The following is a 27,388-nucleotide window of genomic DNA, read 5'->3' as shown; positions in this document are numbered from 1 at the left end:
TCATTTCTTGCAAGGAAATTTGGGTCAGATTCACAGAGCCACTCTTCTTCTCTGCCCCCAGTTCACACTAGCATTGCCCTTCCCTTGCCTCAATTCATACAGCGAGTCTTTCACGCTTTTCCCTCATGGCCACTTGTAATGCCCAGCTGATCATCCTTTTATACTGCTGCTCCTTGACAACAACAACTTGTATTTATATAGCACTTTTAATCTAGTGAAACATCCCAAGGCGCGGGGTGGGCTGGGCCTGCTGATGGCAGAGGGTGGAGTGTCGCGGGGCCTCATATATCTTCATGGGCGTCAGAATAAAGGTGCAGCAGTTATAATGGGTGACTTTAATATGCACATAGATTGGGCTAACCAAACTGGAAGCAATACGGTGGAGGAGGATTTCCTGGAGTGCATAAGGGATGTTTTTTTAGACCAATATGTCGAGGAACCAACTAGGGGGGAGGCCATCTTAGACTGGGTGTTGTGTAATGAGAGAGGATTAATTAGCAATCTCGTTATGCGAGGCCCCTTTGGGTAGAATGACCATAATATGGTGGAATTCTGCATTAGGATGGAGAATGAAACAGTTAATTCAGAGACCATGGTCCAGAACTTAAAGAAGGGTAACTTTGAAGGTATGAGGCATGAATTGGCTAGGATAGATTGGCGAATGATACTGAAGGGGTTGACTGTGGATGGGCAATGGCAGACATTTAGAGACCGCATGGATGAACTACAACAATTGTACATTCTTGTCTGGCGTAAAAATAAAAAAAGGGAAGGTGGCTCAACCGTGGCTATCAAGGGAAATCAGGGATAGTATTAAAGCCAAGGAAGTAGCATACAAATTGGCCAGAAATAGCAGCGAACCCGGGGACTGGGAGAAATTTAGAACTCAGCAGAGGAGGGCAAAGGGTTTGATTAGTGCAGGGAAAATGGAGTACGAGAAGAAGCTTGCAGGGAACATTAAGACGGATTGCAAAAGTTTCTATAGATATGTAAAGAGAAAAAGGTTAGTAAAGACAAACGTAGGTCCCCTGCAGTCAGAATCAGGGGAAGTCATATCGGGGAACAAAGAAATGGCGGACCAATTGAACAAGTAATTTGGTTCAGTATTCACTAAGGAGGACACAAACAACCTTCCGGATATAAAAGGGGTCGGAGGGTCTAGTAAGGAGGAGGAACTGAGGGAAATCCTTGTTAGTCGGGAAATTGTGTTGGGGAAATTGATGGGATTGAAGGCCGATAAATCCCCAGGGCCTGATGGACTGCATCCCAGAGTACTTAAGGAGGTGGCCTTGGAAATAGTGGATGCATTGACAGTCATTTTCCAACATTCCATTGACTCTGGATCAGTTCCTATAGAGTGGAGGGTAGCCAATGTAACCCCACTTTTTAAAAAAGGAGGGAGAGAGATAACAGGGAATTATAGACCGGTCAGCCTGACATCGGTAGTGGGTAAAATGATGGAATCAATTATTAAGGATGTCATAGCAGTGCATTTGGAAAGAGGTAATATGATAGGTCCAAGTCAGCATGGATTTGTGAAAGGGAAATCATGCTTGACAAATCTTCTTGCATTTTTTGAGGATGTTTCCAGTAGAGTGGACAAGGGAGAACCAGTTGATGTGGTATATTTGGACTTTCAGAAGGCTTTCGGCAAGGTCCCACACAAGAGATTAATGTGCAAAGTTAAAGCACATGGGATTGGGGGTAGTGTGCTGACATGGATTGAGAACTGGTTGTCAGACAGGAAGCAAAGAGTAGGAGTAAATGGGCACTTTTCAGAATGGCAGGCAGTGACTAGTGGGGTACCGCAAGGTTCTGTGCTGGGGCCCCAGCTGTTTACACTGTACATTAATGATTTAGACGAGGGGATTAAATGTAGTATCTCCAAATTTGCGGATGACACTGAGTTGGGTGGCAGTGTGAGCTGCGAGGAGGATGCTATGAGGCTGCAGAGCGACTTGGATAGGTTAGGTGAGTGGGCAAATGCATGGCACATGAAGTATTATGTGGATAAATGTGAGGTTATCCACTTTGGTGGTAAAAACAGAGAGACAGACTATTATCTGAATGGTGACAGATTAGGAAAAGGGGAGGTGCATGGTACATCAGTCATTGAAGGTTGGCATGCAGGTACAGCAGGCAGTTAAGAAAGCAAATGGCATGTTGGCCTTCATAGCGAGGGGATTTGAGTACAGGGGCAGGGAGGTGTTGCTGCAGTTGTACAGGGCCTTGGTGAGGCCACACCTGGAGTATTGTGTACAGTTTTGGTCTCCAAACCTGAGGAAGGACATTCTTGCTCTTGAGGGAGTGCAGCGAAGGTTCACCAGACTGATTCCCGGGATGGCGGGACTAACCTATCAAGAAAGACTGGATCAACTGGGCTTGTATTCACTGGAGTTCAGAAGAATGAGAGGGGACCTCATAGAAACGTTTAAAATTCTGACGGGTTTAGACAGGTTAGATGCAGGAAGAATGTTCCCAATGTTGGGGAAGTCCAGAACCAGGGGACACAGTCTAAGGATAAGGGGTAAGCCATTTAGGACCGAGATGAGGAGGAATTTCTTCACCCAGAGAGTAGTGAACCTGTGGAATTCTCTACCACAGAAAGTTGTTTAGGCCAATTCACTAAATATATTCAAAAAGGAGTTAGATGAAGTCCTTACTACTAGGGGGATCAAGGGGTATGGTGAGAAAGCAGGAATGGGGTACTGAAGTTGCATATTCAGCCATGAACTCATTGAATGGCGGTGCAGGCTAGAAGGGCCGAATGGGCTACTCCTGCACCTATTTTCTATGTTTCTATGTTTCTAGAATACCAATTCTCGTCATTTAGCGTTGGGTCTATCCTTGAAATCGCCTAAGACTGTCTCTTTATCTGTACCCTTGATTGCATATAGGCTATTATAGTACATTTGGGTTCAGATGCTAGCTAGTGCTCCCTGCGCTGTTGACTAGCTGGGGCACCCGTCATCCTTCTCTCTTTCGTCGTCTCCATTTGGACTCTGGTTGTCGGAACCGGTTGCCTATAGGACAGGTAGTAGGATGTTATGTGTCTCATATCCTCAACTTTGGTCTGAGTGGATGAGGACAATTTAGCTGGTCCGCCAGACAAGGATCTAGCAATAGTGCAGCAGGTGCACTTGGCACAGTGTGTCGCTGCTAACACATCCGCTGGGATGTTATTTTTATCTGGGCCCAATCCCATCTGAGTAGGTTCAACCCCTCAAGGTTAACCACAACACATTGTTTTGAGGTTTTGCCCTAGTCTGATCAGGCACTGATCTACGCAGATCGCAATCCATCACATGTTTCTCTTGAAGTAATTTTGCCATGATAAATCGTTGTTACCAGTGGGATCAACGAGGATATATGATTCACTGAGGATGGCGAGAACACGAAAGACGGCCCCAGGTACAGTAACTATCATTACATAGGATATGCGACACAGAAACAGGCCATTCAGCCCAACCAGTCCATGCCGGCCTTTATGCTCCATTAGAGCCTAGTCAGTTAATATTTCTGGCCCCTAGTTCTGTTTCTCCCCCGCAAGTGGAAACATCTTTTCTACCTCTACCTTAGTTTCTGTAGACTTGCCAAGTAGTGTTTTTTAAATGTTTCTGCAAATATTGATACATGTGCAAACATCTCCAGTCCTTCACATTCCTGAGTACCCACTAGTTCTAATTTATGAAAGACAGTCAGCTATTTTAAAGATTGTGCAATGTACTATCAGAAAATAAGACAAGAAATGTTAAGTGTCACCACAAATTAATTGAAAACGTTTGCTTAACATTGAACGAAATCGTTAATAAGGAGTGTGTGGTGCAAAGTGAGGCTGCAAAGGCCGGATTGCTGAATCTAGCCGCCTGCCACAACATGCCTTTGCTGGGTACTCTGACCTGATTTCTTCCGCTGAGTACACGTTGAACGAAATGCTCTCCAGGCGTCTCCAGGGGATTTCTTTCCCAATGAACATTTTGTTGCCTTCACGGGGTGGTGGGGGTAAATATAAAGAAAGTATGAAATAAAACAACTATTTTAACTTCAGCAACAGCCACCACATGGGGGGGAGGGGGGGTGTCAGGGCAACCCTGAACACAGTTGAGAAGAGGGGGGTGGTCACACACAATCTATCAACCCAGTGCACCGATTAAAACAACAAGGTGCACCATGAGGTGTGAACAGAAAATATCTAACTGATACCACACCAGGTATTTCATGCGGCTCGAGTCGCTGCGGTTTGAAATGCTCTTTCTTTCGGTGAATCTCAGTTTGAAGCTCTCCCTCGAGCGGCTGTTGGTAGGTGCCGCGCCTTCCCGCCAGGCTGTGCGCCGAGAAGCAAGATGGCGGCGCCCTGCGTGCGCGCCTGCCGCCGGCTGGTCGGCAGGACCGGCGCGGCTCAGCAGCTGGAGAGGGGTGACGGCGGCAGCAACAGCAGCAGCAGTATCATCATCGTCAGAGCGCACAGGTGAGGCAGTTATCTAACCCATTGGTGCGGCGGCAGGAGTCGGGTGGGTTGCACTTTGAAGCTCCTGCTTCCCCCCCCCCCACCACTCACTGCCATCTTGGCGGCCTGCGATGCGGGCGAGAGCGCGCAGGGTAGGCCGAGCCGCGCCGCCTGACATCTCCGGAGGGGGAGGGGAGTCGAGTCGATCAACGGCTGTAGTACGAGCGCGTGATCCAAACCCTCCCCACGCCAGATCTTTATGAATGGGCGGTGGAATGTTTCGGTCCCCCGCGTTCGATTGTAGAACGCAATCCGGGGCTATTGTTCAAGGACGCTCGAGCGAGTGCGCGTTCCATGGTCCTTGAGTGAGACAGCGTTCCATTATTCAGGGAAGCCACGTGCTCGGCGCTGCAATCACTCGGCTGCTGCACGCTGCTTTATCAGTAATCTGATTGCATTGATGTGATCCTTCTGCGCTGTAAATTTCTATGTTCAACTGTAATGTCGCATTTATGCTAAATGTAAACTGGTTCATTGTTTGCCCGGGCAACACTGCCGTTTCTTGCATAGAATGGTTGACAAAGCATACGGGATCCTGGGCCTTTTGTAAGTAAGGAAGGAAGCAAGGAAGTTATGACGAACCTCTAAAATTCTGGGCATCACACTTTAGAAAGGATGTGAAGGCCTTGGAGAGGGTGCAGAAAAGATTTACAAGAATAATAACCGGGATGAGGGACTTCAGCTATGTGGATAGATTGGAGAAGTTGGGGTTGTTGTTCTTAGAGCAGAGAAGGCCAAGAGGAGATTTGATGGAGGTGTTCAAAATCTTGAGGGGGTCCAGGTAGAGAGAAACATTGGCGGAAAGGTCAAGAATCGGAGGACACTGATTTAAGGTGATTTGCAGAAGAACCAAAGGCGACATGAGGAAAACCCTTTTTATGCAGCCAGTGGTTGGGATCTGGGATGCACTGCCTGAGAGGGTGGTAGTCAGCCGTGGCTTTCAAAGGAGAATTGGATAAGTGAAGGAAAAGATGAGAACAAAATTTGCAGGGCTATGGGGAAAGGACTAGCGGAAGTGCTCTTGCAGAGAGCCGGCACAGGCTCAGCAGGCCAAATGTCCCCCCCCCCCCCTCTGTACTGTAACCATTCTCTGATTCTATGACTGGTCCCACCTCCCCCTGAACATGTCCCAATGTCCCAGGAATCCAAAGCTCTCCAGCCACACACTCCTCTGCTCTATCCTCCTATTTCTATGCTCACTGGCTTGTGACACCAGGAGTAAACCGGCGATTACTACCTTTTGACGTCATACTTTTTAATCTCTTTCCTCGCTCCCTAAAATCTGCCTGCAGGACCTCATCCCTCTCTACCTACGTCATTGATACTGATATGGACCTGCTGCTCAGTGACATCCTTAACCCAGGGAGGCAACATACCATCCTGGAATCACATCTGCGGCCACAGAAACGCCTGTCTGTTCCCTTGACTATTGAATTTCCTATCACTATTGCTTTCCAGATATTTCTCCTTGGCTCTGGCTGTACTCCCAGAGGAACCATCGCCCTCACCCTCATGGGCTTGAGCTCCTCCAGCTGACTACACTTCTTGCACGCGTGGTTGTCTAGGACACGGGAAGCGTCCTGGAGTTCCCACATGACGCCCAAATCATTACAGCGTTTCTTGGTTGGCCTTTTTTTCATAAACAAAATTTCTCCTACCCTCCTTTTATGCTTTTGAAGGAATGGAGTCCCAAAACCAGATGTGGGGATTTGGCAGTGATCTATTACCTGATGATGCATTTTTAGAAACATAGAAACATAGAAAATAGGTGCAGGAGCAGGCCATTCAGCCCTTCTAGCCTGCACCGCCATTCAATGAGTTCATGGCTGAACATGAAACTTCAGTACCCCCTTCCTGCTTTCTCGCCATAACCCTTGATCCCCCGAGTAGTAAGGACTTCATCTAACTCCCTTTTGAATATATTTAGTGAATTGGCCTCAACTACTTTCTGTGGTAGAGAATTCCACAGGTTCACCACTCTCTGGGTGAAGAAGTTTCTCCTCATCTCGGTCCTAAATGGCTTACCCCTTATCCTCAGACTGTGACCCCTGGTTCTGGACCTCCCCAACATTGGGAACATTCTTTCTGCATCTAACCTGTCTAAACCCGTCAGAATTTTAAACGTTTCTATGAGGTCCCCTCTCATTCTTCTGAACTCCAGTGAATACAAGCCCAATTGATCCAATCTTTCTTGATAGGTCAGTCCCGCCATCCCGGGAATCAGTCTGGTGAACCTTCGCTGCACTCCCTCAATAGCAAGAATGTCCTTCCTCAAGTTAGGAGACCAAAACTGTACACAATACTCCAGGTGTGGCCTCACCAAGGCCCTGTACAACTGTAGCAACACCTCCCTGCCCCTGTATTCAAATCCCCTCGCTATGAAGGCCAACATGCCATTTGCTTTCTTAACCGCCTGCTGTACCTGCATGCCAACCTTCAATGACTGATGTACCATGACACCCAGGTCTCGTTGCACCTTCCCTTTTCCTAATCTGTCACCATTCAGATAATAGTCTGTCTCTCTGTTTTTACCACCAAAGTGGATAACCTCACATTTATCCACATTATACTTCATCTGCCATGCATTTGCCCACTCACCTAACCTATCCAAGTCACTCTGCAGCCTAATAGCATCCTCCTCGCAGCTCACACTGCCACCCAACTTAGTATCATCCGCAAATTTGGAGATACTGCATTTAATCCCCTCGTCTAAATCATTAATGTACAATGTAAACAGCTGGGGCCCCAGCACAGAACCTTGCGGCACTCCACTAGTCACTGCCTGCCATTCTGAAAAGTACCCGTTTACTCCTACTCTTTGCTTCCTGTCTGACAACCAGTTCTCAATCCACGTCAGCACACTACCCCCAATCCCATGTGCTTTAACTTTGCACATTAATCTCTTGTGTGGGACCTTGTCGAAAGCCTTCTGAAAGTCCAAATATACCACATCAACTGGTTCTCCTTTGTCCACTTTACTGGAAACATCCTCAAAAAATTCCAGAAGATTTGTCAAGCATGATTTCCCTTTCACAAATCCATGCTGACTTCGACCTATCATGTCACCATTTTCCAGATGCACTGCTATGACATCCTTAATAATTGATTCCATCATTTTACCCACTACTGAGGTCAGGCTGACCGGTCTATAATTCCCTGTTTTCTCTCTCCCTCCTTTTTTAAAAAGTGGGGTTACATTGGCTACCCTCCACTCCATAGGAACTGATCCAGAGTCAATGGAATGTTGGAAAATGACTGTCAATGCATCCGCTATTTCCAAGGCCACCTCCTTAAGTACTCTAGGATGCAGGCCATCAGGCCCTGGGGATTTATCTGCCTTCAATCCCATCAATTTCCCCAACACAATTTCCCGACTAATAAAGATTTCCCTCAGTTCCTCTTCCTTACTAGACCCTCTGACCCCTTTTATATCCGGAAGGTTGTTTGTATCCTCCTTAGTGAATACCGAACCAAAGTACTTGTTCAATTGATCCGCCATTTCTTTGTTCCCCGTTATGACTTCCCCTGATTCTGACTGCAGGGGACCTACGTTTGTCTTCACCAACCTTTTTCTCTTTACATACCTATAGAAACTTTTGCAATCCGCCTTAATGTTCCCTGCAAGCTTCTTCTCGTACTCCATTTTCCCTGTCCTAATCAAACCCTTTGTCCTCCTCTGCTGAGTTCTAAATTTCTCCCAGTCCCCAGGTTCGCTGCTATTTCTGGCCAATTTGTATGCCACTTCCTTGGCTTTAATACTATCCCTGATTTCCCTAGATAGCCACGGTTGAGCCACCTTCCCCTTTTTATTTTTACGCCAGACAGGAATGTACAATTGTTGTACTTCATCCATGCGGTCTCTAAATGTCTGCCATTGCCCATCCACAGTCAACCCCCTAAGTATCATTCGCCAATCTATCCTAGCCAATTCACGCCTCATACCTTCAAAGTTACCCTTCTTTAAGTTCTGGACCATGGTCTCTGAAATTACTGTTTCATTCTCCATCCTAATGCAGAATTCCACCATATTATGGTCACTCTTCCCCAAGGGGCCTCGCACAATGAGATTGCTAATTAATCCTCTCTCATTACACAACACCCAGTCTAAGATGGCCTCCCCCCTAGTTGGTTCCTCAACATATTGGTCTAGAAAACCATCCCTTATGCACTCCAGGAAATCCTCCTCCACCGTATTGCTTCCAGTTTGGCTAGCCCAATCTATGTGCATATTAAAGTCACCCATTATAACTGCTACACCTTTATTGCATGCACCCCTAATTTCCTGTTTGATGCCCTCCCCAACATCCCTACTACTGTTTGGAGGTCTGTACACAACTCCTACTAACGTTTTTTGCCCTTTGGTGTTCTGCAGCTCTACCCATATAGATTCCACATCATCCAAGCTAATGTCTTTCCTAACTATTGCATTAATCTCCTCTTTAACCAGCAATGCTACCCCACCTCCTTTTCCTTTTATTCTATCCTTCCTGAATGTTGAATACCCCTGAATGTTGAGTTCCCAGCCCTGATCATCCTGGAGCCACGTCTCCGTAATCCCAATCACATCATATTTGTTAACATCTATTTGCACAATTAATTCATCCACCTTATTGCGGATACTCCTTGCATTAAGACACAAAGCCTTCAGGCTTGTTTTATTAACACCCTTTGTCCTTTTAGAATTTTGCTGTACAGTGGCCCTTTTTGTTCTTTGCCTTGGGTTTCTCTGCCCTACACTTTTCCTCATCTCCTTTCTGTCTTTTGCTTTTGGCTCCTTTTTGTTTCCCTCTGTCTCCCTGCATTGGTTCCCATCCCCCTGCCATATTAGTTTAAATCCTCCCCAACAGCACTAGCAAACACTCCCCCTAGGACATTGGTTCCAGTCCTGCCCAGGTGCAGACCGTCCGGTTTGTACTGGTCCCACCTCCCCCAGAACCGGTCCCAATGCCCCAGGAATTTGAATCCCTCCCTGCTGCACCACTGCTCAAGCCACGTATTCATCTGCGCTATCCTGCGATTCCTACTCTGACTATCACGTGGCACTGGTAGCAATCCCGAGATTACTACTTTTGAGGTCCTACTTTTTAATTTAGCTCCTAGCTCCTTAAATTCGTTTCGTAGGACCTCATCCCTTTTTTTGCCTATGTCGTTGGTACCAATGTGCACCACGACAACTGGCTGTTCTCCCTCCCATTTCAGAATGTCCTGCACCCGCTCCGAGACATCCTTGACCCTTGCACCAGGGAGGCAACATACCATCCTGGAGTCTCGGTTGCGGCCGCAGAAACGCCTATCTATTCCCCTCACAATTGAATCCCCTATCACTATCGCTCTCCCACTCTTTTTCTTGCCCTCCTGTGCAGCAGAGCCAGCCACGGTGCCATGAACTTGGCGGCTGCTGCTGCCCTCCCCTGATGAGTCATTCCCCTCAACAGTACCCAAAGCGGTGTATCTGTTTTGCAGGGGGATGACCGCAGGGGACCCCTGCACTACCTTCCTTGCTCTACTCTTCCTGTTGGTCTTCCATTCCCTATCTGGCTGTGGACCCTTTCCCTGCGGTAAGACCAACTCACTACACGTGATACTCACGTCATTCTCAGCATCGTGGATGCTCCAGAGTGAATCCACCCTCAGCTCCAATTCCGCAACGCGGACCGTCAGGAGCTGGAGGCGGATACACTTCTCACACACGTAGTCGTCAGGGACACCGGAAGCGTCCCTGAGTTCCCACATGGTACAGGAGGAGCATAACACCCGACCGAGCTCTCCTGCCATGACTTAACCCTTAGATACACTTAAACTGGTAATAACAATGTTAAAAGTTACTGACCAATATAAGAAGAAAAAGAAAAACTACTCACCAATCACCAGCCAATCACTTACCCCCTAGGCTGTGACGTCACCTTTGTTTTTTTGCCTTCTCCCTGTAGCTGCACCGGTACGCCTCTCGCCGACCCCGGACTCGCGCTGCTCCGAGCTCCCGCCTCCTCCTAGATATTCTTAGTTCAAATTCTCAGACCATTCTGAAAAGGTGAGCCCCTTATTCCCTTTGAGCCATAGAGAGCATACAGCTTATTCACTGGGGATGGGAATCTTTGAGGAGAGAGCTGGATTAGCTTTGGATTGCTGCAGCCACGAGCTGGCACAGACATGATTAGCCAAGTGGCCTCCTGCTGTGCTGTAAACTCTTATGGCGGGGAGGGAGGGGTCAGTGTGATTTAGTGGTAACACTCTGTTTTTTTTACAAATACTGATTTAATGTTACTAATTTTGTTTGACAGGAATTATTCCACAAGTCCTTTTCTCTGTCAGTACGCTACACCCAAACAGACAGGTAACTTTTGTCATTGCTGGTAGTGTTGCTATAGGTCCCAGTTGTTTGGGCCGACAGATCCCATTTCTGGCCATGTACTATCCTGCCAAACCTCACTGGGGGATTCACTGTTGTGTTTCTGTTTTTAAGATACTGCAGAAGAAATAGTCGTTCCAAGAAAAAAAACTTGGTAAGTGCTTTATTTTCTAATGTTGTGCTCTAACCAGCTCAGCCAAAGTATTCTACATGAATTGTGCTACAATAATTAAAACACGGTAGGAAGATGATTGGTGGATGTTAATGATGATTCAGAATGTGTCTCTTCGGTGTTGCCACTGAAATGTCAATACAGCCACATGTAATTTTTAATTGTAGGGTGCAGTGCGAATGGTTCCCAGTATGCCACTGATGGTGAACAATTTGACCTGATGGATTAAGAATGTAGCACAAGAATAATATATGCATCCATGTAACGCCTTACTGCGTTGAAATGTTTCTAAGTAGTTAGAATGTGAAATTTGCTACCCCAGGAGTAGTTAAGGCAAATAACATAGATGCATTTAAGGGGAAGCTAGATAAGTACTTCAGGGAGAAATTAGAAGTTTCTGCTGATAGGATTAGATGAAGAGGTGTGGGAGGAGGCTTGTGTGGAGCATAAACAAGGGCATGGACCAGTTGGGCCTGATTCTGTGCTGTAAATTCTATGTAAAGGGGGAACTAGTACAAGATTACTGAAATATTAACTTTGCTGATTTTGATTTTTACATTAGCTAATATTCAGCTAGTGCTGTCAACTTTTTGTTTCCTAGGGACAAATTAGCAGTCCTTCAAGCTCTTGCTGCTACAGTGAACAGAGTGGGTATTTTTATTATATAATCTTCTACTTGAAAGAAGTTTTTTTCTGTGTTGGCTGTCGATATTCAATGTGTTTGCTTTGGTTCACAGGACCACACAGCTGTACATTACAGGTTCCAAGATGACCCATACCTTATTCCCAGGACATCGCCTGAGTTTGTAAGTACGCCAACATGGCAACCTTGTTGACTGCATGTTGCATTTGAGCCGCCTTGCTTTCCATGAATATTTTATTAGGCAGTCCCGCCTATCGAGGATGACCCGTTTCCACTCCAAAAAGGATGAGACTATGCCCCTGTCAAAGGACCCAACAACGTAGAGTGGTTAGAATTCAGCATTGTGTGGGCGCTGAGTGGCAGTCTACACACGGCAGCAGTCCTGTCCAAGAGCTCAGGGGTGTCTTGGACTGTTCCAAAGCCCATTTGATTGAACTGTTACCTGTAATTCTGTGACCAACGATCTCTTTTTTTTCTCTTGTATCAAGGTTGAAAGTTACCATTGCAGGTATAGCAAGCAAGTGTTATGTTAGCTTTTATTACAAAAGAATTGAAGTATAAAAGTAAAGAAGTCTTACTGCAATTATATAGGGCCTTGAGGAAACCGCACCTGGAGCACTGTACAGTTTTGGTCTCCTTACCAAGGAAGGATATACTTGCCTTAGAGGGAGTGCAATGAAGGTTCACCAGACTGATTCCTGGAATGAGAGAATTGTCCTGTGAGGAGAGAATAAAAAATGAAATAGAAAGAAGGATGGGTAGTGATTCAGACAGCCAAAAGAAGGAACTGCTTTTATGATTCTCATCTAGTGACTTTTAAGGATGTGACCATTTCTCAGCACACTACTTATAAACAACTTAACCTACCAATCTTTTGACCTTTTGATATACCCGATATTTGTGTCAAAGTCCAAATGGAAACTTGTGTAACTCATGTTACCGACATAGGTTACATAATGTGGATGGGGCAGAATTTGCAGTCGATATGATGGTGTACTCTTGAGTGCGCTGTCATTATCAGCTTTGAAATGGACAGCGAGTTCTGGATTTCCATATGTGCTAAATGTCAAGTTCTGACTTAACTGATTATCCGCTTCGACATCAAAATCCTAATTTCTGCTATAGAGTTGTGCTAACTGCCCAGCAATTCTCTTGAAAATTTTACAGTTGCCACAAACGAGCGCAGCAGCCTGTTTGCACAGTGTAAGGGGACATCCGTCAATACAAAATCTTCATCTGATGCTTTTATGTTTTAAATGTATACGAAAAGGAATGTAAATCCAGACTGGGTCGAGGGAGAGACTGTTCAGGGAATTGACAGTTTTGCAAATTTATTTTTTAAATCAAAAATACTCTTCCCTTGCCCCTCACTATCTTCATGTGAACTTTCATGGTACAAAATGCATTAAAACTTTTTTATCAACATTAGCTGCGGTCATCTCCCTCCAAAACAGATATACCATTTTGGGTACTGGCGGGGGGGGGGTGGGGGAGATGGCTCATCTGGGGAAGGCAGCAGCAGCCAAGTTTATGGCACCAGGGGTGGCTCTGCTGCACAGGAGGGCAGGAAAAAGAGTGGGAGAGCTATAGTGGTAGGGGATTTTATTGTAAGGGGAATAGATAGGCGTTTCTGCGACCGTAACTGAGACTCCAGGATAGTATGTTGCCTCCCTGTTGCAAGGGTCGAGGATGTCTCGGAGCTGTCATGGTGCATATAGGTATCAACGATATAGGTAAAAAATGGGATGAGGTCCTACAAGCTGAACTTAGGGAGCTAGGAGTTAAATTAAAAAGTAGGATCTCAAAGGTAGTAATCTCAGGATTGCTATCAGTGCCACGTGCTAGTCAGAGTAGGAATAGCAGGATAGTTCAGATGAATACGTGGCTTGAGCAATGATGCGAAGGGGAGGGATTCAAATTCCTGGGATATTGGAACCGGTTCTGGGGGAGGTGGAACCAGTACAAACCGGACGGTCTGCGTCTGGGCAGGACTGGAACCGATGTCCTAGGCGGAGTGTTTGCTAGTGCTGTTGGGGAGGGTTAATCTAATATGGCAGGGGGATGGGAATCTACGCAGGGAGTCAGGGAAGTAAAAAGGGGGCAGAAGCAAAGGTAGGAAGGAGAAAAACAAGAGTGGAGGGCAGAGAAATCAAGGGCAAAAATCAACAAGAGCCACATTACAACATAATTCTAAAAGGACAAAGTGTGTTTAAAAAAAAAAAAAAACAAGCCTGAAGGCTCTGAGTCTCAATGCGAGGAGCACTCGTAATAAGGTGGATGAATTAACTGCGCAGATAGCTGTTAACAGATATGATGTAATTGGGATTACAGAGATATGGCTCCAGGGTAACCAAGGCTGGGAACTCAACATCCAGGGGTATTCAATATTCATGAAGGAAAAGGAGGTGGGGTAGCGTTACTCGTTAAAGAGGAGATTAATGCAATAGTAAGGAAGAACATCAGCTTGGATGATGTGGAATCTATGGGCCCAAGTTTCGGCCTCAGTTGCTCCTGATTTTTTGGAGCAACTGGTGTAGAACGGAGTATCTTAGAAATTCAAATTCTCGGCATTTAGTTTGCTCCAGTTCTAGTCAGTTAGAACAGTTTCACTTTGGAACAAAATTTTTTTTTTCAAAAGGGGGCGTGTCCGGCCACTTAGGCCTGTTTTCAAAGTTTCAGCAGTGAAAACTTACTCCAAACTAACTTAGAATGGAGTAAGTGAAGATTTTTGTACGCTCAAAAAAACCTTGTCTACACTTCAGAAAATCAGGCGTAGGTTACAAATCAGGCGTAGGGAATGGGGGGGGGGGGGGGGAGTTTACGAACATTAAACACTTCAGTTTTACAAATAAAGAGCCATCATCAATAATAAATGATAAAAACATCAATAAATCAATCAAAAAAAATTAATAAGAAATAATTTTTTTTTTAATCAATAAATAAAACATTTTCTACTTGCCGACTGCAGCATCGGGAGCCCTCCAACAGTGTGCTGGGATGCCCACACCCCACAGTGTGTCTCTGTCAGTGTCTCCATCTCTCTGTCTGTCTGTGTGTGTCTCTCACTCTCTGTCAGTGTCTGTGTTTCTGACACTGAGGGGAGGGGGAGGAGTGGGGTAGAGGGGGTGCAGGGGGAGGGATGGCGGGGGGAGGAGAGAAGAAGTGGGGGGGGGGGAGGGAGGAGAGGCTGAATGGGCCCGGCGACCGGGCCCAAGACTTCAGGCAGGGCCCGTCCCCAGCACCAGATTTACAGGTAGGTGGCGTTGGGTCGGGTCGGGAGCGCAGGTCGGATCGAGGGGGTGGGGGGGGGGGGGGGGTGGTCGGGAGCACGGGTGGGGGGGGGGGGAGGTCAGGTTGGGTCCGGTGAGGGTGGGGTGGGAGGGAGGTCGGTTTGGGTGGAGGGGGGGGCGGGGCGCGGGTTGGGTCCAGTCCGGGGGGGGGGGGGGGGGCGTCGGGAGTCGAGTCGGGAGGAAGCAGGAGCTGGGCGTGGGAGGCAGCTTTATGCACGCAGCCCCAGTGAGGCCATTCGGCCAGGGCTAGGGGCTGCGTGCTTCGGGCGCCTGGAGCTACTGCACATGCACGCCCACTGTAGCGCGCATGTGCAGAAGTCCCGGCACTGTTTTCAGCGCAGGCACCTAGCTCTGCCCCCCACAGCTCGTGCTGCGCCGCGCCCGACTCAAGAGGACCAGCAGGGAGCCGGAGAATCTGTAAGTTTTTTTAGGCGCACTTTGTGGCGCGAAAAATGGGCATCCAGATCGGCGCCCGAAACTTGGGCCCATTATGGGTAGGGCAGAAAACGTTAGCGGGAGTTGTGTACAGACCACCAAACAGTAGTAGGAAGGTTGGTGATGGCATCAAGCAGGAAATTAGGGACACGTGCAATAAGGGTACAGCAGTTATGGGTGACTTTAATCTACATATAGATTGAGCTAACCAAATTGGTAGCAGTACTGTGGAAGAGGATTTCCTGGAGTGTATAAGGGATGGTTTTCTAGACCAATATGTCAAGGAACTAACTAGAGAGCAGGCCATCCTAGACTGGGTGATGTGTAATAGAAACATAGAAAATAGGTAGAGGAGTAGGCCATTCGGCCCTTCGAGCTTGCATCACCATTCAATAAGATCATGACTGATCATTCACCTCAGTACCCCTTTCCTGCTTTCTCTCCATACCCCTTGATCCCTTTAGTCGTCAGGGCCATATCTAACTCCCTCTTGAATATATCCAATGAACTGGAAAACAGATTATTATCTGAATGGTGACAGATTAATAAAAGGGGAGGTGCAATGAGACCTAGGTGTCATGGTACATCAGTCATTGAAAGTTGGCATGCAGGTACAGCAGGCGATGAAGAAGGCAAATGGCATGTTGGCCTTCATAGCGAGAGGATTTGAGTATAGGAGCAGGGAGGTCTTACTACAGTAATACAGGGCCTTGGTGAGGCCATATCTTGAATATTGTGTAGAGTTTTGATCTCCTAATCTGAGGACGGTCATTCTTGCTTTTGAGGGAGTGCAGCGAAGGTTCACCAGACTGATTCCCGGGATGGCAGGACTGACATATGAAGAAAGACTGGATTAGCTAAGCTTATATTCACTGCAATTTAGAAGAATGAGAGGGGATCTCATAGAAACATACAAAATTCTGAAGGGATTGGACAGGTTAGATGCAGGAAGAATGTTCCCGATGATGGGGAAGTCCAGAACCAAGGATCACAGTCTAAGGTTAAGGGGTAAGCCATTTAGGACCAAGCTGAGGAGAAACTTCTTCATTCAGAGAATTGTGAACCTGTGGAATTGTCTACCACAGAAAGTTGTTGAGGCCAGTTCGTTAAATATATTCAAAAGGGAGTTAGATGTGGCCCTTACGGCTAAAGGGATCAAGGGTTATGGAGAGAAAGCAGGATTGGGGTACTGAAGTTGCATGATCATATTGAATGATGGTGCAGACTTGAATGGCCCACTCTTGCACCTATTTTCTATGTTTCTATGCTATACTCTCCCTATTCCACAGTATCTAGTAGAGGAGAATGGGAGACCTTCTGTTTCCTCATTGGAGCACGATCCCAGGTACACTTACTCACACAGTGCGCCCCTGGGATCCGTGAATCACAAGCTGCGCTCGGCTCTGCAGCGATTGACAGCAACTTTTCAGTTGGCGTCTCGCAACAGCTAAGTCTGCATTCCGTTGGCGTCCGAACATAAAAATTAGGAACGGGAGTAGACCATTCGGGCCCTCGAGCCTGCTCCGCCGTTCAATGAGATCATGGCTGGTCTTCGACCTCAACGCCACTATTCCCATAATCACTTGATTCCCTTAATATTCAAAATATCTATAGATCCCTTGAATATATTCAATGACTGAGTCTCCACAACCCTCTAGAGAATTCTAAAGATTCACCGCCCTCTTGAATGAAGAAATTTCTCCTCATCTCAGTCCTAAATGGCCGACCCCTTATTCTGAGACTGTGACCCTCTGGTTCTAGACTCCCCAACCAGGGGTAACATCCTCCCTGCGTCTACCCTGTCGAGCCCTGTACGTTTCAATGAGCGAACCTCTTATTCTTCCAAACTGCAGAGAATATAGGCTTAGTCTACTCAATCTCTCCTCATCGAACAATTCCTCCCCCCCCAGCTCCCCGCCCATCCCAGGAATCAGTCTGGTGAACCTTTGTTGCACTCCCTCAATGACAAGTATATTCTTCCTTGGGTAAGGAGACCAAAACTACACAATACTCCAGATTTGGTCTTCAATGCCCTATATAATTGCAATAAGATGTTTTTACTCTTTGTACTCAAATCCTCTTGTAATAAAGGCCAACATACCTTTTGCTTTCTTAATTGCTTGCAACGCCGCCGATATATTTAGCCTTATAAAGAAGATGTAGAATATGTTAAAAGGAGCCTTTAACAGAGGATTCAAGTCCTGTTCGATGATAGTGTGCTCATGAAAAGAGAAAGTTCAAGGATGTAACTGAAAATCCATTGAAGGATTAGCACAACATAAGGTTTTTACACTTGGCCCGAGTGCTTTTCAAGTTGAGGGGATGTTTTTTGGGGGGTTGGGTCTGATCAGAAAGTGGGAAATACATTTGATTATCATGTGGTTACTTTGCTAAACTCTTCTGGGATGATCTTGGCCAAGTTGCACAACTCTCTGAAGGTAAACCTGAACATCCTTTCCTTCTCTTGCAGCGTCTCTACTCATTGTCACACGAGTCTGGACGTAACTCTGCCAAGTATATTGTTAACACCTATCCCAACCTTTTCCAGAAGGATTTTGCTGAACCTTCTATACCCGTAAGTTGTATCCTTCCTGTGTAAATATAATCATTTACTGTAATTAAAGCTCTCCATTGTAGAACCTAGGCTTAAACCTATTTTCTTAATGTATCTATTTTCAAGTACTCTTCTAGCATCTGATTCCTGACTTGAGGCTCACAGGCTGGAATCTCCGCCTGCTCTGAGCTTGATGACCAGTTTTATTTTTGTTGCTCTTTTTTCCCTACTCCAGTCTTCTGCCCTCTGCTGAAGGTGCTGAATCATCCTGAGATATGGTTCCATGGGCATGAGCAGCCTTCTAGTATTTCATTCAAGTGGCAATTCTTCATGTGTTGGAGGTGGAACCTTCAGTCACTTCAGCCTTACTTTCTGGGACTCCCTTCTCTAAACTCTCCAAAGGCCTTCTTAATGTCTGTGTTTTCCACTGAGCTTTGGGTTATCTCTCCGTGGCTTACTGTGTGCCACACCCCCCTCACCCTCACCCCAAACCATTCTATAACCTACACGATAAAGAATTTGGGGACATTTCTCTACATTAAAGGCTCTATATAAATGAAGTTGTTGTTCAAAGCAAGTTAGCAAAATGTTTTCTTTTGTAGTGTCTGATGCCAGAGCAATTGGAGCCTCTGATAAATGATGTGAGTGAGGCTGCCCTAAAAGAACACATTCAGCTCAGGAAAGTGAAAGCTTCTGTTGATCTGTACGACCAACTTGCGCAAGCAGGTAATCTTTGATTTCCATCACGTGTCAGCTGTTGCTAAACACGATATAGAGTACAAAAGTAAAATAGTGCAGATGCTGGAATCTGAAATAAAAACAGAATGCTGGAAATCTCTGGGTCAGGCAGCATCTGTGGAGAGAAAAACAGAGTTAACGTTTCACGTCAGTGACCCTTCATCAGAACTGGCGAATGTTTGAAATGAACAGATTCTTAAGGAGCACTGAAAGGGGGAGGGGAAGAAAGAACAAAAGGGAAGGTCTGATAGGGTGGAAGGTAGGAGAGATTAGAGAGACAAAAGGGATGATGGGCCAACTTGAGGTGGTAGAAGTTAGAAAAAGGTTTGTCTAGATCGGGTGTGAGTGGCGGAATAATTACAAACACCTGCAAACTCATTCCTTTTTGGTGTGGAAGCAGGTCATCCTCGATACGAGGGGCCGCCGATAATGATGATGAATTACCAACTGCTATTGGAGACAGAAAAAAAATGACATAAGATCCATCTCAAGTCGGCGATATAAAGTACATGGACGTAAAGTGCATGTGAAGACCTTGGTGAGGGAGCAGAGAAGATTTACGAGAATGATCCCAGGGATGAGGGACCTCAGTTACATGGATAGACTAGAAATTTGATAAAATCATGAGGAGTCTGGACAATAGACAGAGAGAAACTGTTTCCATTGGCAGAAGGGCCGAGAACCAGAATACAGATTTAAGGTGATTGGCAAAAGAACCAAAGGTGACATAAGAGAACTTTTTTACACAGCAAATGGTTAGAATCTATGCCTGAAAGGATGGTGGAGGCAGACTCAATCACTGCTTTCAAAAGGGAGTTGGATAAGCACTTGAAAGTAAAATAACTTGCAGGGCTATGAGGAAAGGGTGGGGTAGTGGAATTAACTGAGGTGCTCTTGCAGAGAGTCGGCACGGGCCGAATGGCTGCCTTCCGTGCTGTAGCCATTCTATGACGTGCTTTTACCTGCACTTGAAGGAGAAGGACGATCTTGGGAGAGTGCTTTTTGGTTCTGATGGTAATGTCATTTTTCTGGGATTTGATGGTTCCGGATCATTCCAAAGCTCTGTCCTCGAATGAATGAATCAGGTCCATGACACAAATAGCCTCTCCCCATTACCTGGAGTAGCCCTGTAAGGAGGGAGGCCAGAAATGGTGCTCTCTTCACTGTACTATAATACAGCTAAGAAATATTTAGACTTTTTCCCACAAATATAGGAGAGGATACTTCAAATGGAGAATTCACCATCCGGACATTCTTTCCCTTTTGGCCCATATGTAAAATCAGTCTTGTGACACTTATTATATTAGTAGTTCCACACCTTGAGCCTCTCTGCTCCCAAGTGCCCCTTTCTCTGTTGAATGATATTATTTAAACATTTTCACTGCAGTCACCTAAAGATGGTGAGTGGTGCAGTTTCTTCTTTCCCAAATTAAAAGACTCTCATCAGCAGCCTAGCAGGAAACTGATGTGCTTTACATATTCAGTCTGAATAACCACTCTGGCTGAGGTTTCCCTTCAAACACCTGGCTCAAACCTGCTGCTGGACAAAAGTAGGTCAGTTTGAAGTCATTGATCTAAATCTTTTGATGATTAAAGCATACCTGTATAAAACGCTGTTTCAGCCTGAACTGGAGTACAATGTCCCAATTCTGGGCATCGCACTTTAGGAAGGATATGACGGCCTTCGCGAGGGTGCAGAAAAGAATGGTTCCAGGTGTAGAATTTACCAATATCTCGCAAAGATTCAAGGTACCTTTCCCCTACAGAGGAGAAAAATCCCTTCTGGGCTTTTAAAATGAGTTTAAAGGGGCAGACGAAGGCTGCGGGGGATAAAAGGGGATGCATTCATGGAGACCACCCCCCCCCCAGTGTTTGGACTCATAGGAAAGGGAATTCAAAATGGACCTAAATTACAAAAGCTTGAGATCCCCTAAACATCTATGGGAAGGAGCATTATCAATTTTAAGATTCTACAACATTTTGGCTGCGAAAAAGAGTTACCAAATACAGGAGGTGAAGCCAATGTCTGAAGCAAATTCGTGTATTAAAGACCCCAGACTGTCTGGGGGAACTATTCACCCTCTAAGAGATAATTGAATTACCCAATCAAGCACAATGGAAATCATGGTCAAGAAACTGGACAATCCTAAAACAATGCAAAACCAGTGATAGCACATTCTCACACCCTAATCGAGTTACTGCTGACAAAGGAGACATTTGAAAATCAATGGACAGTACAGTTTAAACAGAGCCCAAGAGATTTGATGGGAGATAACGGAGCCTTTTTTTGGCGTATATCTATCCCCCAATTTTTACAAGGAGAGGAGCAGCACGCAGACGAGCAGAACACAGGAAAACTAGCAGAACTCAAAGCTAGCAGAACACAGAGACTGGAACTCGCACAGACTCGACAGGAGCACAGACAGACACAAGCAGCCTGCTTGCTCTACAGTGAAGAAATGGAATAGTGACGGAAACTACCAGAACTCATCAGGAACCGACCGAGCACGAGGCCCACGAAATGGAAGGTTTTCAGCAACCAAATTGACAACCCGGGCCACCACAACCAGCGAAACGACCAACCGAAACCAACTCAGCAAAAACCAAAGAATCAACCCTTACTTCCACTCTACAATCTACTTCTGAATGACCCAACGGGTGAGAAATTACCAAAGGGGACTAGCTAAAACTATTCCTAACCAAAGAAAGTGGGTACTTACCCCAAACATCCAAAACGCAACTTACCGCATCAACGGATGCACCCCAACCGAAGACTACGCAGTCCGAAGTCCACTCCTCCGTCCGGGGTACGGCTCGCCTAGAAGGCCAAGTGCAGCGAACCCCGAAACCGTGATTCACCGGCAACTGTCGAAAGGGATTGGTGAGCATAGCCCCTGAACCCTCAGAGCTATAACTTAGTTAGTTAGGGGAATTGGGAGGGGGGAGGCTGGGATAACTTGTGTAAATGTATCTGCATTCTCCTTTTTACCCCATTTAGAGTTTAAGTTGTATTCTTTTCCCCACAGGCTGTAATTTGACATTTTATTCAATGTGTTGTACCCTTCAGTGTGTATTGGTCTGTGTGTTATTAAAGGTGTGCCTTTTACTTCTTTTTAAACACAATAAAGCCATACCTGCTTCTTACCTTGAAACCGATTGTCTGTCCAAGTCTGTCACAGTCCCTTCATAATCCCAGTGTCTAGAACCAAGGGTGTGGGAACGATTCGGAACCGCTCATATAAGGTCAGAAGGGAAAGCTGACCCCCTGCAAACCACCCCTTACACAGGGATGAGGGACTTCAATTATGTGGATAGACTGGAGAAGCTGGGGTTGTTCTCCTTGGAGCAGAGAAAATTGAGAGGAGATTTGATCGAGGTATTCAAAATCATGAGGGGTCTAGACAGAGTAGATCGAAACTGTTCCCATTGGTAGAAGGGTTGAAAACCAGAGGAGACAGATTTAAGGTGATTGGCAAAAGAACCAAAGGCAGCACCAGTAAAAACTTTTACACAGCGAGTGGTTCGGATCTGGAATGCTCTGCCTGAAAGGGTGGTGGAGGCAGACTCAATCGTGACTTTCAAAGGAGAATTATATAAATACCTGAAGTTACAAAAAAAATGTGCAGGGCTACAGGGAAAGGGTGGGGGAGTGGGACTAGCTGAAGGGCTTTTGCAGAGAGCTGGTACGAGCCCGACTGGCCAAATGGCGGCCTCCTGTGCTGTAGCCATTCTATGATTCACTATGACCTGAGACTGATGTTCCTGCTAATGTTTTGGGGGTGCGTGATCCCTCTTAAATTTGCTGTGCGGCCGCGCGGTATCTCTTGCAGTGGCATGTGTGGGACCTCGCGATTGATGTCCCTTGGGGGAAACATTGCCTGAGACCAATGTTCCCTATCATTTATTTTTGGGGAGTGCACGATGCCGTTAATGGGCTGTGCGGCCCATTCGAAATCCCAGAATTGAAAAGCCGATAAGTGGCCTACGCTGGGCCTCCAGGAAGCTATGCAGTTAACTGGACACATTGCCTGACACAGGTGGCAATCACAGGATTTATATTTCTATTTTGTCTCAACAGGGACTCCTGTGTCTCTTGAAACCACGAATACCTTGTTGAATCTGCTTTGTGTTTATGGCGATAAAGAGCCACCTCGAGAAGATCAGCTTGAGCCAAGAGAAGCTGTGGATCAAGTATGAAGAGTGCCACATTAATAGCATGCTGCTGGCTGTTTGTCAATGAGAGTGCAACAGGGTTCATTACAAGCAAAAATGCACACCATTATTGCATGGTGACTGTGCCTTCAGCTGTTAAGGCCCTAAGCTTTGGAATCCCCTCCCTAAACCTCCATCTCAAACACTCGAGAGGGAATAAAGGGTTATTGCGAGCAGGCAGGGAAGTGGAGCTGAGTCCATGAACGTATTGAATGGCGGAGAAGGCTCGAGGGGTCATATGGCCTTCTCCTGCCCCTATTGCGTTCTTAAAACCTGCCTCTTTGACCAAGCCATTGGTCACCTGTCCTAATGTCCCCTCCTTTAGCTCGCTGTCAATTTGTTTGTCTGATTACGCATCTGTAAAGTGCCTTGGGTTGTTTCACGGTGGGGCAGACAACAATCAAGGGAATAATGGAGGCATGTGAAAAAGGAACGGCAGTAATCATGGGGGATTTTAACCTACATATCGATTGGTCAAATCAAATCGCATGGGGTAGCCTTGAGGAGGAATTCATAGAATGCATACGGGATTGTTTCTTAGAACAGTATGTTACAGAACTTACAAGGGAGCAAGCTATCTTAGATCTGGTCCTGTGTAATGAGACAGGAATAATAAACAATCTCCTAGTAAAAGATCCTCTCGGAATGAGTGATCACAGTATGGTTGAATTTGTAATACAGATTGAGGGTGAGGAAGTAGTGTCTCAAATGAGCGTACTATGCTTAAACAAAGGGGACTACAGTGGGATGAGGGCAGAGTTGGCTAAAGTAGACTGGAAATACAGACTAAACGGTGGCACAATTGAGGAACAGTGGAGGACTTTTAAGGAGCTCTTTCATAGTGCTCAACAAAAATATATTCCAGTGAAAAAGAAGGGCGGTAAGAGAAGGGATAACCAGCTGTGGATAATCAAGGAAATAAAGGAGAGTATCAAATTAAAAACCAATGCGTATAAGGTGGCCAAGGTTTGTGGGAAACTAGAAAATTGGGAAAATTTTAAACGACAGCAAAGAATGATAAAGAAAGGAAAGATAGATTACGAAAGTAAACTTGCGCAAAACATAAAAACAGATAGTAAAAGCTTTTACAGATATATAAAATGGAAAACAGTGACTAAAGTAAATGTTGGTCCCTTAGAAGATAAGAAGGGAGATTTAATAATGGGAAATGTGGAAATGGCTGAGACCTTAAACAATTATTTTGCTTCGGTCTTCACAGTGGAAGACACAAAAACCATGTCAAAAATTGCTGGTCACAGGAATGTGGAAAGGGAGGACCTTGAGATAATCACTATCACTAGGGGGGTAGTGCTGGACAGGCTAATGGGACTCAAGGTAGACAAGTCCCCTGGTCCTGATGAAATGCATCCCAGGGTATTAAAAGAGATGGCGGAAGTTACAGCAGATGCATTCGTTATAATCTATCAAAATTCTCTGGACTCTGGGGACATACCAGCGGATTGGAAAGCAGCTAATGTAACGCCTCTGTTTAAAAAAGGGGGCAGACAAAAGGCAGGTAACTATAGGCCGGTTAGTTTAACATCTGTAGTGGGGAAAATGCTTGAAGCTATTATTAAGGAAGAAATAGCGGGACATCTAGATAGGAATAGTGCAATCAAGCAGACGTAACATGGATTCATGAAGGGGAAATCATGTTTAATTAATTTACTGGAATTCTTTGAGGATATAACGAGCATGGTGGATAGAGGTGTACCGATGGATGTGGTGTATTTAGATTTCCAAAAGGCATTCGATAAGATGCCACACAAAAGGTTACTGCAGAAAATAAAGGTACGCGGAGTCAGAGGAAATGTATTAGCATGGATAGAGAATTGGCTGGTGAACAGAAAGCAGAGAGTCGGGATAAATGGGTCCTTTTCGGGTTGGAAATCTGTGGTTAGTGGTGTGCCACAGGGATCGGTGCTGGGACCACAACTGTTTACAATATACATAGATGACCTAGAGGAGGGGACAGAGTGTAGTGTAACAAAATTTGCAGATGACACACAGATTAGTGGGAAAGCGGGTTGTGTAGAGGACACAGAGAGGCTGGAAAGAGATTTAGATAGGTTACGCGAATGGGCTAAGGTTCGGCAGATGGAATACAATGTCGGAAAATGTGAGGTCATCCACCTTGCAAAAAACACAGTAAAAGGGAATATTATTTGAATGGGAAGAAATTACAACATGCTGCGGTGCAGAGGGACCTGGGGGTCCTTGCGCATGAATCCCAAAATGTTAGTTTGCAGGTGCAGCAGGTAATCAGGAAGGCGAATGGAATGTTGGCCTTCATTGCGAGAGGGATGGAGTACAAAAGCAGGGAGGTCCTTCTGCAACTGTATAGGGTATTGGTGAGGCCGCACCTGGAGTACTGCGTGCAGTTTTGGTCACCTTACTTAAGGAAGGATATACTAGCTTTGGAGGGGGTACAGAGACGATTCACTAGGCTGATTCCGGAGATGAAAGGGTTACCTTATGATGATAGATTGAATAGACTGGGTCTTTACTCGTTGGAGTTCAGAAGGATGAGGGGTGATCTTGTAGAAACATTTAAAATAATGAAAGGGATAGACAGGATAAAGGCAGAGAGGTTGTTACCACTGGTCAGGGAGACTAGAACTAGGGGGCACAGCCTCAAAATACGGGGGAGCCAATTTAAAACCGAGTTGAGAAGGAATTTCTTCTCCCAGAGGGTTGTGAATCTGTGGAATTCTCTGCCCAAGGAAGCAGTTGAGGCTAGCTCATTGAATGTATTCAAGTCACAGATAGATAGATTTTTAACCAATAAGGGAATTAAGGGTTACGGAGAGCGGGTGGGTAAGTGGAGCTGAGTCCACGGCCAGATCAGCCATGATCTTATTGAATGGTGGAGCAGGCTCGAGGGGCTAGATGGCCTACTCCTGTTCCTAATTCTTATGTTCTTATGTTTATGTTTCACTACATTGAAGATGCTATATAAATGCACATTGTTGTTGATGCTAAACACTTCTGTCGCCTGAGAACCTTGTACAGTTTAGACTTGGCATTGACACTTTGTTTCTTATATATTTAATATTCATTTTAAAAACTGGTGAAGATATTTTTCCTCCTTGATCTTTCTCTCCGGTTAAGAATTTCATTTCCGCCAGATATTTTTGGCGCAGCTGTTGATGATGTAGAGAGCGATGTTTGAAGTGTGGCGTTCTGTTTTTAAAATTGTATCTGTGCTTTTTCTTACCAAGGAGTTGTGTAATAATTCTTGCGGATGTGTCCCTTTAGGACGAGGTGACCGGGGATTTGCAGAAGAGGCGGAAGGGTCGTCTACGCAAAGCGTCAGATTTGCTTAGTGTCACCTGGAGGTAAAATGCTCGTGTTTTCGGGAACTGTACAGCTTTCTGCTTCGGCAACGTTATCGTTCTCGGTGAAGTTGTTGTGGTGGGGGAGGGGATTAAAACTACAACATTATAACATCTGCCTCCTGGTGGGTTCACTCAATGCACAGATGAGTTGTTAACCTGTGGAATTCCCTACCGCAGAGAGTTGTGATGCCAGTTCATTGGATATATTTAAGAGGGAGTTAGATATGGCCCTTACGGCTAAAGGGATCAAGGGGTATGGAGAGAAAGCAGGAAAGGGGTACTGAGGTGAATGATCAGCCATGATCTTATTGAATGGTGGTGCAGGCTCGAAGGGCCGAATGGCCTACTCCTGCACCTATTTTCTATGTTTGTTGAGTTTTATTTCAGTCTTCTTCAACAAATAAGGTTGCTTCAACCTTTAAACTCTAGGCAGTGAAATGCAGAGTGCCTAGAAAGTTCTGTTTGTTTGGCTTTACAGTTTTTGACCTCTATTTTAGCAACAAATTTTCATTAAATTAGTAGCAGCTGTGTCGATGCTCATTTGGTAGAGCGACTGCCCAGTGTGGTGTTGAGCTTCACAAGCCAAGAAGGTTCCAGGGTTGAATCTCCAGTCAGTGCTGATCGAACTGATCTCTCACCCAGGGGATTACATTTTGGGATGTGGGCAACACTAGCACGGTCACATTTATTGTCCATCCCCAGTTTTTCCTGAAGGACATTGAGTTGGGAAAAGGACAGGATATTTTTTAAATGGGGCGAATCTATTAAGTGTTGATGTTCACAGAGATTTAGATGTCCGATAGGAAACACATGAATTAGTATGCAGGTACAGCAAACAATTAGGAAAGCAAATGGCATGTTGGCCTTTATTACAAGGGGGTTGGAGTATAAGAGTAAGCAAGTCTTGCTACAATTGTGCAGGGCTTTGGTGAGGATTGTGAATCTTTTGAATCGCTGTATATTCAAGGCTGCGATAGATTATTGGACTCCATGGGGATCGGGCAGAAATGTGGAGTTGAGGTAGATCAGCTATGATCTTATTGAAAGTTGGAGCAGGCTCGAGGGGCCATAAGGCCTACTCCTCCTAATTCTTATGTTCTTAGGAAACGTGGTGCTCCCAGTTCTGCCCTTTTTGGAAAAGATGTACACT

At 45.6% G+C, this 27,388-nt stretch overlaps 2 protein-coding genes across 5 annotated transcripts in view; one reads left to right on the top strand and one right to left on the bottom strand.

The window, feature by feature from the left end:
* polr1a (RNA polymerase I subunit A) overlaps positions 1 to 4,276 on the bottom strand; it is a 56,592-nt gene extending 52,316 nt beyond the window's left edge. The window contains exon 1 of the mRNA XM_070859673.1: positions 3,900 to 4,276. Within this exon, the coding sequence (XP_070715774.1) occupies positions 3,900 to 3,976 (77 nt within the window). The 5' untranslated portion in view covers positions 3,977 to 4,276. The remainder of the gene's footprint in view (positions 1 to 3,899) is intronic.
* A 58-nt stretch (positions 4,277 to 4,334) lies between these two features.
* ptcd3 (pentatricopeptide repeat domain 3) overlaps positions 4,335 to 27,388 on the top strand; it is a 56,581-nt gene continuing 33,527 nt past the window's right edge. For 2 of the 4 annotated variants that reach the window (XM_070866859.1, XM_070866862.1), the window contains exons 1-9: positions 4,335 to 4,468; positions 10,789 to 10,841; positions 10,971 to 11,010; positions 11,630 to 11,675; positions 11,766 to 11,834; positions 17,867 to 17,971; positions 18,553 to 18,676; positions 22,767 to 22,879; positions 26,159 to 26,238. In XM_070866859.1, coding sequence (XP_070722960.1) covers positions 4,344 to 4,468; positions 10,789 to 10,841; positions 10,971 to 11,010; positions 11,630 to 11,675; positions 11,766 to 11,834; positions 17,867 to 17,971; positions 18,553 to 18,676; positions 22,767 to 22,879; positions 26,159 to 26,238 — 755 coding nt within the window. In that variant the 5' untranslated portion in view covers positions 4,335 to 4,343. Of the gene's footprint in view, positions 4,469 to 4,786; positions 4,813 to 4,899; positions 5,054 to 10,788; positions 10,842 to 10,970; positions 11,011 to 11,629; positions 11,676 to 11,765; positions 11,835 to 17,866; positions 17,972 to 18,552; positions 18,677 to 22,766; positions 22,880 to 26,158; positions 26,239 to 27,388 lie in introns of those variants that run through there. The other 2 variants (XM_070866861.1, XM_070866860.1) reach the window with 2 other exon arrangements.

The sequence above is a fragment of the Pristiophorus japonicus genome, chromosome 2 (genome assembly GCF_044704955.1).
Source record: "Pristiophorus japonicus isolate sPriJap1 chromosome 2, sPriJap1.hap1, whole genome shotgun sequence".
Classification (NCBI taxonomy): Eukaryota; Metazoa; Chordata; class Chondrichthyes; family Pristiophoridae; genus Pristiophorus; species Pristiophorus japonicus.
The sequence above is the reverse complement of the archived record's forward strand: the minus strand, read 5'-3'. Positions and strand labels throughout refer to the sequence as shown.